The 13475-nt window shown below is 40.0% G+C and overlaps 1 protein-coding gene across 3 annotated transcripts in view; it reads left to right on the forward strand.

The window, feature by feature from the left end:
* The window catches only part of LOC101848308 (sodium- and chloride-dependent GABA transporter 1), a 57099-nt gene that overhangs the window by 36391 nt on the left and 7233 nt on the right, over positions 1-13475 (forward strand). For all 3 annotated transcript variants that reach the window (XM_005105671.3, XM_005105672.3, XM_035971703.1), the window contains 9 exons: positions 4614-4821; positions 5211-5342; positions 5806-6232; positions 7235-7367; positions 8900-9034; positions 9870-9973; positions 10470-10594; positions 11677-11789; positions 12179-12310. In XM_005105671.3, coding sequence (XP_005105728.1) covers positions 4614-4821; positions 5211-5342; positions 5806-6232; positions 7235-7367; positions 8900-9034; positions 9870-9973; positions 10470-10594; positions 11677-11789; positions 12179-12310 — 1509 coding nt within the window. The remainder of the gene's footprint in view (positions 1-4613; positions 4822-5210; positions 5343-5805; positions 6233-7234; positions 7368-8899; positions 9035-9869; positions 9974-10469; positions 10595-11676; positions 11790-12178; positions 12311-13475) is intronic.

Here is a 13475-nt window from a genome sequence, read left to right on the forward strand (position 1 = left end):
TCTCTCTCTCTCTCTCTCTCTCTCTCTCTCTCTCTCTGTCTGTCTCTCTCTCTTTCTCCTGGCTGTCGCCCTTCGTTGAGTCCAGTCTTGGCAATGTGAGCATGCTGTTATGGATTTCTCAGTTTTGTGTTCTTTGAAAAATAAACATCGTGGGATAGAGAAAAGAGCCTACATAGAATATTCCAAGTGGGTCCTTTCCTGGTAATTCTATTTCAGGAAGACACAGAGGTCCTCATCGGTTTTGCAATCAATGTATAACACACCATTCTTCTTTTTAATTGGACATATTTTGACTAACATATAATGTATTTATTCGTATAACCTGTTGTAAATAACGATCTGCAAACACAATAGGTAGGTCAAAAAATGCGCTTTTCCCTGAATGAAAATTCCCTGCTGTTGAAGACGGTCAACACAATGCCAGATAATGTGTAGCCTGTCAGTGGGAAGCATGTTTTATTCATTATGTGCTCACATATACGTTGTGATTTTTTCGGGTAGAAAACAAACTTTTTAACGCTTAGACAGTACCCAAAATTCTGGTCTTGGATTGATTTTACGATTTCTAAGTATTGTAAAGTGCTTTTTCTTTCAGCTAATTTTGTGTAAGTCGCGTATCTACTCATAGGTTTTTAAGAGATGGCTTGTGTAGAATACATCGTCTTGCTTTGTGTGGAGTATAACGATAATTAATAGTAGTCGGGTGGGGGGGGGGGTGTTTTACGCGCCTGCAACTGTATACTGCCGTAAGACACCAAAACTAAACAAAGCACACACAGACAAACAGACTGTTACTGGTTATCGTAAAAGTAGTCTGGGAAATGTTTCATCTTCTATGTTGTAATTATCATTTGTTTTACTTACTGCGAGACTCCGAGAATGCCAGGGGTATATCCACAGAAAAGAGGCGGCTGCGAGGGGCCCGACTCGTACAAACAAACTCTGCAAACGGAGTGTGTATTTTGACAAAACTAGCAGGGTTTTTTTTTATGCCCTCGATCCTCTTGTGAATGTGTCCTCGTAGTAATTGTGTGTGTGTACGTTTTTTCGCTGCGAAATTATCTCGTTTGCTTTCGAGCTTTCACCGGCAGGGGTTTACAAACGTTTATAATTTAACCAAAGAACACCCTGCATTACTATTATATGATGCAATGTACCCGACGGTTGATATCTCTATGTTGTTTTTATTTCGTATCACCCTTATCTCTGTCTTGTCTTCTTTACTCTGACCGCACCGGCGTTTGTGGTGTAGAGGTTAGGCGCTTTGTCGTCGCTCTCAGAAGACGTAAGTTCTATTCTTGTGCTGGGAGAATTTTTATCAAGCATCTCGGTCTTTCTGTTGGGATGATGTCCCGTTATCAGTCCGTGTTGGCTTTGACAGGCAGGGTCGAAACTCGCCTGTTAACAGGATCTAAATTCTGTCGATGGAGACGTAAGAATTTTTTAAAAATTCACCTACCCTCCGACCGATCGACAAAGTGCTCGAACTTCGAAATCAGGTGTCAGTGTCTAGCGGGCGGAGCCTGGGGATTATCCCAGAAAACCGAAGTACGGAAAAAGAAAACCCGCCAGCCTCGCTGCGAGCCAAATCGGTGACCGTACCCTGGTTTCTCAGGTGCCTTTCTTGTTTGTTTACTCACTCATGGCCCTGGTTGAGCACTCTTGTTTTGGTTGGGGTTTTTTTTGTTTTTTTTTTGGGGGGGTTGTTTTGTTTTGTTTTTTCGGGGGGGGGGGGGGTAGTCGTTTGTTTTTTCGATGGTTTCATCACCAGCTCAACGAAATCCTGCTGTGTTCTCACTTTCTCACGAATGGAACCTGTTATGAGGGTTCTTGCAACTTGTTCCTGGGCCTACATCGAAAAGTCACGACGGTCTCTGCGATATGTAACTTTTCCCGAAAACTAAAAGAAAAAATACCCCCCCCCCAACCCAAAAAAAAAGAAAAGAAAAAAAATCCAGAGTTTTGGTTGCATCATGATGGGGTAAAAAGTTGTTTTTTTTAAAGGCAGGTGGTGGGGGAAGAGATTTTTCGGAGCATTGTGAGGATGTGTCAGTGAAACCCTCATACTGGGTGATTGGTGGGAGCTCCCCTATCAAACATCTATCTTCCTATCTCTCCTCTTTCTTTTTTGCGTTTGTCACTCGTTTGTAACACCTCTAATCTTCACCACTTACATGACCGTATCGTGTTGAAAATGCCGTAAAACTCTTATCAAATTAAAAATAAAAACCTTCATATAGCCTTCTGGGTTGATCGAAAATGACAGAGTCAACTAGCCAGTTTCCTAATTGATCGATGTAGATTACACCTATAGGGGTGTAAAAACCTTTCCGTCAAGACAGGTGATCCTCTTGGACAGTCATTATGACAACCGGAAAGCGCAGTATGAGAAGTGGGGAGAGGTCGTCTGTACAGGTGATTGTCTTGGATAGGTGGTCACTACAGCAGGTTCCATTGTATTTGCCTGTCCGCCTCTGGAGACGGAAAAGGCCGCTTTTTTCTATATTCTTTTTTTTCTAGGTTATTTATTCATTCTTTTTTTTTGGGGGGGGGGGGGGTGGAGGAGTATCGTTTCAGCCATTAAACAATGTCATCCATAACGTGAAATGGATACGTATAGATTATTACGTTCCTACAAACTGACTTTGGTGTGTTGATAGATATATTATTACATGCCTGTCTACACAATCTTTAAGCTATATCAGAAGCGCCCTCCGCGCCATTTATTATTAAGCCGTTTGGCGATCCATCCATACGAATGGGAGAATTACTCCCGTCTAATGCACGGCGAACGGACTTGTGTTTCAATTTTGTCACGGCCAACATGAGAGATTCATTATGCCGCTGACGTGTAGATCGTTGACGTATGATATGCTGTCCGTTAAGATACGCACATTGCTGCCAACAGGGCACTTTACGTTCTCCGCAAGCTTTCCTTCATGGTCGTCCTGACCTATACCTGTAGATCTATAAATGTCGCCGAGTACGTTTCAGGGTCATTTGCAGATCATGTCTCTATATTTCTATGGCGCGTCCACATCTCAGTTGGTATGTTGTTGGACTGTGGTCCAGGCGCCCAGGATTCGAGTCACCCCGCTAAGCATTCTCGAGCTTGGATTTTTATGAATGTATATCTCTTACCCCACTTGAGTCAGGCGGGTCATTATGTAACCAATCTGTTTGAAAGAGGTGTTAAACAAATACCATCTCCAGTATTTGTCTCTGCCCCCTCTTTCTATTAACTGCCCCTTCCCGGTGCTCTTCTTTAATGGGGACATGAACGTCTTTTCTCTGAAATCCAACTGTAACTACTCTCGCTTTCAATTTGGTGTTTTGTCTTTTCAACAGCAGAAAAAGGCAACTTGTACGCATACCTTTTCCATTTTTTTTTCACCAAGTCTAGTAAACTGGCCAGGTTTTTTGGGTGTATTTTTGTGTATTTTTATGTTTGTTTTGGGGGTTTTTTTTAGGAGGGGGTGTGCTGTGTTGGGCCTTCAAAACACACATTTGTGTTTTGATTAGTCCGACCTAGAGGTATTTATTCTGCACCCAACCTCTTATCTGGAGAAACAGGCATAGACCAGTTTTATCAGGTTCTTCTCTCTCAACTATACCCTTTGCCCTGTGCGCAAAATGACATTTGTTCTATTCCCACATTTGGGGAAGACATTGAATTTTTATCTCGCACCTTTCTCACGGGACCGCTATCCCGCCCAGTCTGATCTGGCACTGACAGGCAGGGTCGAGAAAGCCCCCCCCCCCCCACCCGATTGGTCAAAATTGCGTTGAGTTTGTGGTTGGCGGGTGCTCTGGTGTAGTCTACTCCTTTACTATCAAACAGCTGTCGGCCTAATGTATTCTTCTTTTCTTTGTATCTTACTCTCTAGTAACACCTCTAATTTACACCACTTATATATGACGCATTTGTATTTCATGTGCCATAAAACTCTGATTAAAATAATTTAAAACGGGGGTCGAGAGCGGTGTAAGATATTTACTGTCAGTCACAATTTGTCCTGTCGCATAGCCCAGGCTTGCATCTGCTGCTGCAATGCTATTTGTCAAGGAAACATCTTTGGCTTGCCTTGATCCCCTTGTTTAGTAGTATGCTGTTTTAAAACAAGAAAGACAAAATAGTATATTTCAGGGCTGATTGCTGATATTACAGACTGGTTCACCGGGATCGGTGGTGTAGCAGTTAGCCCTTGACCGTTGCATGCTGAAGACTTGAGTTTGATTCCCGTGGGGGGTCTTTATGAAGCATGTGTATCTCCGTCTTTCTGCTAGTGTGTTGTTTCCCTCCCAGTCTGCGCAGGCCTTGACAGGCAGAGTTGAAGCCTGTCTCTTAAATTATCTAAATTGAGTCAATGGGAGTGTAAAACACCTACATAAAAAAAAACCCTGTTGGTGGCTGGCGGGTGCTCTGGTGTGGTTTGCTCTTTCTTTCCTATCAAACATCTATTATCCTGATCTCTCCTCCTTTTTTGTGTTTGTTACTCTCTTGTAACATCTCTAATCTTCAGTACTTATATGACCTTATTGTGCTTCAACTAAACTAAAAACCGCCTAAAACATACAGTTTAAAAAAAATATTTTTTCTTTTCTGCTTCCAGTGCCAGGACCCCCCAGGGGAAATGGCCGTGTTCATCGCGTCGGATGCCAACACACGGAAAGCTTTGGACGCAGAAGAGGATGATGACGAGGAGGAGGTCAGGGATCAATGGACCAGGGGCTTGGACTTTGTCTTGTCTCTGATTGGCTACGCTGTCGGAGTGAGCAACCTCTGGAGATTTCCTTACTTGACCCTGCGTAATGGTGGAGGTGAGTACAGTGCTGGTCGGCTGCTGAAATGTACTTGAAGTTTCTTGCTGTTTCTAATTACTGTTTGTCTGGTGCCAGTCCATTTGACGGTCAAATGTACTGATGGATGGGCCATTAGCTGAATTGTCATCATGTTGGGCCATAGTGTAGATGATCATAGTTTGAATTCCAATGAGATGTTCTTGAACTGGGGCTGTTTGGAAAGTTTTCATGGCTCTTTACCCAATGAGCTCTGTCTTATTGGAAATGGATGAGAAATTTGGAGGTCCCGCTTTTTAAGTAACCCTACCATATGAAAAAGGTGTTACACCCATATAAGTAATATGTACAACTGTGCTGATAGAGTTGCTCTTATTTCTTCCTTACTGTATGCATGTCTGTGTCCACAGGAGCTTTCCTGATCCCATTCTTTTTCTTCATGACCCTGGCTGGTATCCCATTGTTCTACCTGGAGGTTTGCCTGGGCCAGTTCTCCGGAATTAGCTCCATGTTCGTCTGGAGGATGTGTCCTCTCTTCAAAGGTGAGTCAGATCTGTTAAAGATTGCTCTGTGATTTTGATTTGATTTTTTGAAACATGAAGAAAAAGCTTTGCTGCTTTGGGGCATTCCTTTCAACAACATAAGTCTTCTGAAGTATGTTTTGTTTTCTGTGTTTATGTCTTAACTGTATGCTAAATCTAATGTGTTTTACTTTGCGAGTGCTTATTTTTATGGCTATTTCTGTTTATTTATATGTGTTATGCCAAGGGTCTTATGTAGCTTTTTGGGGTAATTTATTTAATGGAAAAAAAGGGGAGGGGGCCAAAGCCCGTGTTCCCTTGATAGAACAAAGGGTTTTTAATTGTAAACCTCTAGAATAGAAACCTCAGAGTAATGGCTACGTAGGACAGACTTAAATTGTAACATATTATCGTATGACTATGAGGCTAAAGTTGATATTTCATATTTCATCTGCTCACAAATTTTTTCTTACATTGTCGTCAGGAGTTGGCTACGGTATGGTGATCGTCTCTGGTATGGCCTGCATCTACTACAACGCTGTCCTGTCTTGGGTCATCTATTACCTGGTGAATTCGTTCTACTCAGAACTACCTTGGGCACATTGTGGGAACTGGTGGAACACGCCCACCTGCGTAGACAGCTCAGGCGCCAACTCCTCTCTGTCATCAGGAGACAACAACACATTCTTCAATGACAATACTTCGCTTCCTCTACTCAACGGCATACTGGACTTTCACTCCCTGAACTCGAGCTCTTTTAGCAACGACAGCCTGTATCACTTGTGGAATTCAAATTTTTCAGTGCCATTCAACGAATCAGGGCTCAACGCGAGCTTTTTGTGTAATTGGAATTCCTCTTTTTGTGAGAATACTGAAGACAAGGTTAAGACAGCAGCTGAGGAATTCTGGCAGTAAGTTTGTTTGTATATGTGAGGCATCGTGGTGAAATTAAATGCTCATCACAATAATGAAATTTAGGAAACTGCCATGTTTCCCGCTGGTTTGGAAATCTTTATCAAATTTTTATATTTTGGCTTAACATCATTTTTTTTTGGTCCTTTTAAAAGCACATTCTGTGTGGATTTTGCAGAAAAACATTTATTAAAGATACAACAAATGTAAATTTTCTATTTCTCAGGACTCTCAAACTATAGGTCTCCAAATTTTGGGGACTGTTTTCTCGCTAATTTTACCTCTGATACCAAGCTATTCCTGCCTCCTTCAGTCACAGATATCTCGACTTCTTTTCAAGATAGACGGGTTGTTTTTTTTTCATTGAACGCAAGACAAATGAACAAGCTTAAAAATGATACCAATAACTCCATATATGCCTAAAAACGAACAAGCTCCTGATTCCACCACACTGTTAAACATATTGAAGTGAGTTACTAGAGGACAACAAATTGTTTCATATCAAAATGAAATTGTTTCATAAAGGTTACAAAATTTGATGTTGATGAGTGAGCTAGTCAGCTTGATCATATTTAGCATAATCAAGATGTTGTCTCAAGTTTTCTTGTCTCCATTGAAATAATTTTTCTGTTTTTAGTGAAAAAAATGTATGCAGTGCTATTCCACACTTTCACTCACTCACTTATTCATTCACTCACTCACTCACTCACTCACTCACTCACTCACTCTCTCACTCACTCACTCACTCACTCACTCACTCACTCACTCACTCACTCACTCTCTTTCTCTCTCTCTCTCTCTCTCTCTCTCTCTCTCTCTCTCTCTCTCTCTCTCTCACTCACTCACTGTACAGCATAGTTCCACACATTAATGTAGATTTTTGTACCTTTGCACCTATCTGTAGCTCAAATGAGTAAAGCATCCATCGGGAAATAATCGAACTTAACCAACTCCTGTTCGCTCTCAACCACCTTTTTCAACCTGCTACAACACATTTTCAGGTACAACGTGCTGCGCAAGACAGAAGGCCTTGAAGATTTAGGAGGTCTGCAGATGCACAACGCCATCTGTCTCCTTGTGGCATGGGTGCTGGTATGTCTGTGTCTCATCAAAGGAGTGAAATCACTGGGAAAGGTTTGTAATTTTAAGAAAAATTAACGTAGATGATTTATACCCCAAGCAACACAGTTAGGTAATTTATGAAGTGGGCTTTGACCCTGCCTGTCTAGGCCAACCTGGGCTTAGTGGGATACGACATTTCAGCAGATACTTTATAGAAATTTTCCCCCCACTCAGGAATCGAACTCAAGTCTTCTGTTTGTAACTGCGAAATGCCAAACTGCTACACCACGAACAGAAACGTTTGTGACTGAAATGGTTTACCATTCTTTTTCTTCACTGTGTGCATGGCAAGCAGGAGCATTTTTCAAGGTCTGTTGCATTGAAAGAATTTAATTTTTCTGTGGTTATGCCCAAATGTAAAAACAGGTTTCTTTGTCAATCTTTTGGAAATGTGTCCAGAAAGAGATACTCATCAAGGGATTACTTCTCATTTAGTCAATTGCTTTATGTCATGATAAGGGTCAAGACATTAACGTAAAGGGAAGTATAGCAGCGTAACTAATTCCCTACTTATGTCAACTCTTTTACTCTACTTGTAAAGCGCATAGAGCTTGCTTTTGAGCACGGATATGTGCTATTCAGATGCAGTTTCTTTATTATTTATTATTTATCATCACTTTGTGTTAGTGTACTGAAGGAAGCTATGTTTCCTTTCCTAACTACATGTTGCCATGCTTTTCTTTTATATGTGTTGACATGGCCTGTGATAGATAGTTGTCTGTAGTGTAATAGTTAGGCTTTTTTTTGTAGAGTGCACGGAGGGTGTGAGTTCGATTTCCTGCTTAGGAAGACTGAAGACAGTACCTGTCTGTCAATCTTTCTGTCTGTTTGCTGTTTTTCTGTTTGTCTGTCTATTTGTCTATGTCTCTCTATGTCTATCTGTCTGTCAATCTGTTTGTCTGTCTGTCTGTCTATGTCTCTATTTGTCTCTCTCTCTCTCTCTCTCTCTCTCTCTCTCTCTCTCTCTCTCTCTCTCTCTCTCTCTCTCTCTCTCTCTCTTTTTTTTTCTTCTTTCTCTCTTTCTCTCTCTCTCTCTCTCTGGTGGCATCGGTAGTCTAGTGATTAGGCTACCGGACTCGTAATCATGAGGTTGCGGATTCGGGGTTCGGGGGTTTGAGCCGTGGGCCCAATGTTGGGTCCTCGGAAAAGGCACTTTACACAAATTTTCCCCACTTCACCCAGATGAAAATGGGTACTCAGCTATAGACAGTGAAAGATCTTGTGAATTTGTAAGTGTTTGAGTGCTTAACCAGCTGCTTGCACTGTATTCTTCCCAGGAAGCTGAGAATGTTTCTGAGTGTTCTATGGTCTGCTGGGGTAATAATATGGTGTAAAGCGCATAGAGCTTGCTTTCGAGTGGGGATATGCGCAATATAAATGCCATATATTATTATTATATTCTCTCTCTCTCTCTCTCTCTCTCTCTCTCTCTCTCTCTCTCTTTCTCTCTCTCTCTATCTCTCTGTCTGTCTGTCTGTCTCACTCTGTGTAAGTTTCCGTTTCTCCCAAACTGCACTATAGAAATCCACTCTCTCCCTCCCCAGGTTGTTTACGTGACTGCTCTTCTCCCATATGCTCTCCTCACCATCTTCCTCATCCGTGGCTGCATGCTGCCAGGAGCTGTGGACGGGATCATATTTTACGTGAAGCCTGACTTTGAGAAACTGAAAAGTTTTACGGTAAGGTCTTTTTATGTATGGCTGGTCTGTGTCTACTTTAGAATAGTTGATGTCATCCCTTCTGTTGCCCTTCTGTATGAATTTTTTTCTCCCCATGAATGAGTTTTCTCTTTTTTTTCAGGTTTTAATTAAACTTAGAACTTTGTATTGTAGTATAATGTTGCATTGGTTTAACATTCCTACTAATGTGTCCAACATGACTTTTACAAGTGAGTGAGGAGCCTTGAAAGCTCTGCAGATAGCCCTATTTGAAATATATCAATTTGGGGATTTGAGGCAGGGTCATATGCATTATTGTCCAGCTTGATATTTAGTGACGTTTCTGCCTGAGTATAGCATAATGTGAATACATATTGGGGCTTGGGGCTTAAAATAGACGATATTGTTATGTTCACCAATGTATTCTAAAGCATGTGCCATCCCACACATAGTGATAATGGTGGAAAAAATGTTCCTACTCAGGTATGTTTGTCTAGGTTGTACCCGTATAAGCTCGAATACTGTGGACTTCACTGGTGTTGAACTCGGTTAAGTTTATCTTCGGTTAAGTTGAACTTTTTCTCAGGTACCAGCACCTTTTCTTCTTTACAGGTCCCAACGGTCAAGTTGAACTTCGGATGAGCTGATCTTTTTTTTCTTTTCCTGGACGACATCAACTCAACAGTAGTCGACTGTATGTCCTCTCTTTGGTTTTGTTTCCATCATATGAGAATGGTGAATGCCGCACCAGCTTCACATTCTCATAGTAGTAATCTCTTATCAGATGGAAAAGACATTGCATACTTCATGTGTCATTTTTCAACTCCTCCTGAACCTCACGTACTTTTCTCTCCAGGTGTGGATTGAAGCATGTGTCCAGGTGTTTTACTCACTGGGACCTGCCTGGGGTGGTCTCATCACTATGGCCAGCTTCAACAAATTCCATAACAACTGCCTCAGGTATTGTACCACAGTTAGAAAGAAATACAATTTTATTGGTATGTGTAAGGAATTTTTGGTTTAGGAGATTCACAAGATAAGATTACAATCATAAGCAACAGAATAAAGCATTTTACTGCTGTCTTTATTATTTTGTAACTAAAGACTTTTGGCCTTTCACTCTGTTGTTATGGTAAAGCTCTTTGCTAGTTTTGTGCAATGTTTTTGCTTCTAATTTTAAAAAATCATTTTAAACTGTTCCAGATCACCATCTCTTATGACAAAAAATGCTTGAGTGATGCTTTTGTCTGATTTAAAAAAAAAAAATTTTTTTTTTTGGGGGGGGGGGGGGGGGGGGGGGCTGTCTTTGACATTTTAACTGTGGTCTTGTAGTTTATTTTGCTGAAGTTTGCAGAATGAAGAATAAAGGGATATCAGTTAGATAAATATAAGGTTGTTATATGTAGTTCTGTTTTTTTTGCTCTAAGTTACTATTTCTTACTTTCCTCATTTCCAGGGATGTGATGATAGCGTCTCTTGCAGATGGTCTGACCAGCTTTTATGGAGGTTTTGTCATCTTCGCTGTGGTGGGCTTTATGGCTAAGGAGGCAAATGTAACTGTGACAGAAGTGGCTACACAAGGTACGTTATCTTTTCTATACTTCCAAAAAACAAGTCTTTTTCTTTTGTGTCCTTCAATTCAATGTTGTAATGTAAAATGTTCTTGAAAACCTTCTGAAGTTTGTCTTTGCCAGATTGCAGGATATTTCCAGTGCCTTGTTTAGATGGCTGAAGATGTTTGTTTATGCTTGTTTTGTAGCCTTGCAAAGGAATCTGTTAGAAGATGTATTGTATGTTTGTAAGATATCAGCAGTAGTAAATAGCATTCAGACTTGATTTTGCTCTTTCTGTATCTGTGCACACTTTGTGCATGAAATGTCGGACTCAATGATGAGATTTATCTACAAAGCAAAATGCTGAAAAAAAAATTTTCTAACAGAATTAGAAAACATAATAGTCTATAGACAAAAAATGATGAAATATAACCAAAGGTTGTCTTATGTTAACGAAATGTTTTATAGTCATAACACTCAATAGGTTATATTTTCTTTTAAGATCTGAAAGTTTTAGAAAAATCTGAAGTATTGTTTGTATTTGCTTGGTTTGTTTAAAATGAAAAGAAGAGGAGTATTTCTGAAAGCTAAGATATATGTCCTGTGTGCTGGGGTGTGAATATTGATGCAGTGCTTAAGGATAACTTTGTGGAGGTTCATGTTTACTTATCCGTTGCAAACTCTGTGATGACAATATCCTGTTTCTGAAAGAGGTCAGTCTTTTATTGAAAGCCTCCGTCATTTCATAGAAATAAAAAACACCGGTAATGTTATAGCTAGCACAACAATAAGCAGTCTTCGAGAACTTGTCGAAAGACGAATGACGTTTCAGGATGGTGTTTTTTTCCTGAAGAAGATTGGACATCATCGAACAGGAAAGTGATTTCTTTACTACAGAACTAGCCTATTCTATACTGTTTAAACTGTCCGAGACAGCTACCTATTGTTGATGAGAAAAGTGTTTCCTTACACAGGTGGACAGCTTAAACAGTGCCATTGTATTATAGGATAAAATGCAAGATGGGAAGTGGGTGTCTGTATAGGTGGTTGTTTTGGACATGTACCCATTAGAGCAGGTTTGACTGCATTTTCTGTATACTTTCCCCCCAGGTCCTGGCCTGGCTCTGGTGGCATATCCTGAGGCAATCTCCAAGCTTCCCATTCCACAGCTGTGGGCTGTTATGTTTTTCTTTATGTTGCTTCTCCTGGGATTAGACAGTCAGGTTAGTCTGTGTACACGTAGCTTATCTTGGATTCATATGATGTAGGTGGGTTTTTTTATTTCATGAATAATCAGTTAACCCAGAGGACAGTACAAGGATTTATTATTAATCACTGCTATTGTCAGATTTCTATAACATATTCAAATTTTATGGGCTTTTTAAAAAGTTAATGGTCAGATAAAAAGAGATAAAACCGGTTATTAATATGTTAGTGCCTCTTATATAAACACTACTTAATACTTCTCTCTGATGGTCATGATGTCAGAGTGACAATTAAAGGTTGAATCGTGGTACTATGTACTAATTTCCTCAAAAATTTCATCTGATTCTCTATGTTATAGTTTTATTACTTCAAATGCTATAGTTCTGATGTATATTTTTCTCTCCAGTTTGGCATGTTCGAGACTGTTATATGTGGCTTGATCGATGCTTTCCCCAAGCAACTGCGCAAGAAACGAATCATGCTGACTTTTGGCCTGGCACTGATCAGCTACTGTGTGTCATTACCCATAGCCACAAGGGTTAGTGGGGATAGTTTATTTAACAAAGCGTCATCGTTGTATTTTTGCCTTTTTGTGCAATTTTTGGAGGGTTTTGTTTCGGCCGTAGGGTACTTTTCATATCAGAACACCTTTTTTATAAAACTTTTTTACGTGCAATGGTTTGGTACGAGTTTTGAAAAACTTAAGTACAGTTATACAGTTAAGGGATCTTTTTTCTTTTCCTTTTCACAAATTTGAAAAAAATCTGCTCCGTTCCTTCATTAACCCCCCCCCCCACACACACACACACATTCACAGTCACACACACAGTCACAACCATACACACGCACACACACACACACACACACACACACTCACACACACACATGCAGGCACTGCCTTTCCAATTTATGTCTATTTAGCCCTTTTGTTGGTTTACTCCACGTAATGATCACTGTACTTATTTACTTATTTCAGTGCCCCATGGGCAAAAATGAATTAAATAGATGTCTAGTTTAGAAAGTTACATACTTATTTCTGTCACTTTTGATTAACTCATTCGCTACGTATCATTTTCGGTTTGTGGGCGAATTTTTTTCAGAAAGGCGAAATGAGATGATGACTAGTGCGCTGTTCAAAGGTCTTTGGGGCCACAAATTCAAATAAATATTAACATATTATGCACCGAAATTTTCAGTATGATTTGTAGAATACCTCTGTAATGTGTATTTTTCAACTTCTGTAAGAGGCGATTATGCAACACAATTTTGCTTGGAAGTGGATTCAATTTGAAAATAAAAAATTATTCATCTTTGCTGAAACTCAAAAAATAAGTTTGCACATAGTCAAATGATGCATCAAAATAACCATAAATGAATATAGAACTGGAAAATATTGAAAAATTTGCAGTTATTTATATACATTCCATAAAATTTGCACCTTTGGAGTATTCTTTTATGTTCTTTTGTTCGCAATTGTAGAGCAACAAGTTTTTAAGTTTTAAGATGCTCTTGAATACCTTCATCGTTGCATTCTTGCATATATGAACAAAAAACAAGTTTAAGTGTAAGCAGAATAAAGCTGCACAGCTACTCTTAACGGCCACTTCCATATGACAATCACCTGTACAAACAGCCTCTTCCCATTTTCTCCTTTTCATATCGCTATATATTGTGATGACTCTACTTTTCCCCTTGACATTGGG

This window comes from Aplysia californica, unplaced genomic scaffold (assembly GCF_000002075.1).
Source record: "Aplysia californica isolate F4 #8 unplaced genomic scaffold, AplCal3.0 scaffold00485, whole genome shotgun sequence".
In the NCBI taxonomy this organism is placed as follows: Eukaryota; Metazoa; Mollusca; class Gastropoda; order Aplysiida; family Aplysiidae; genus Aplysia; species Aplysia californica.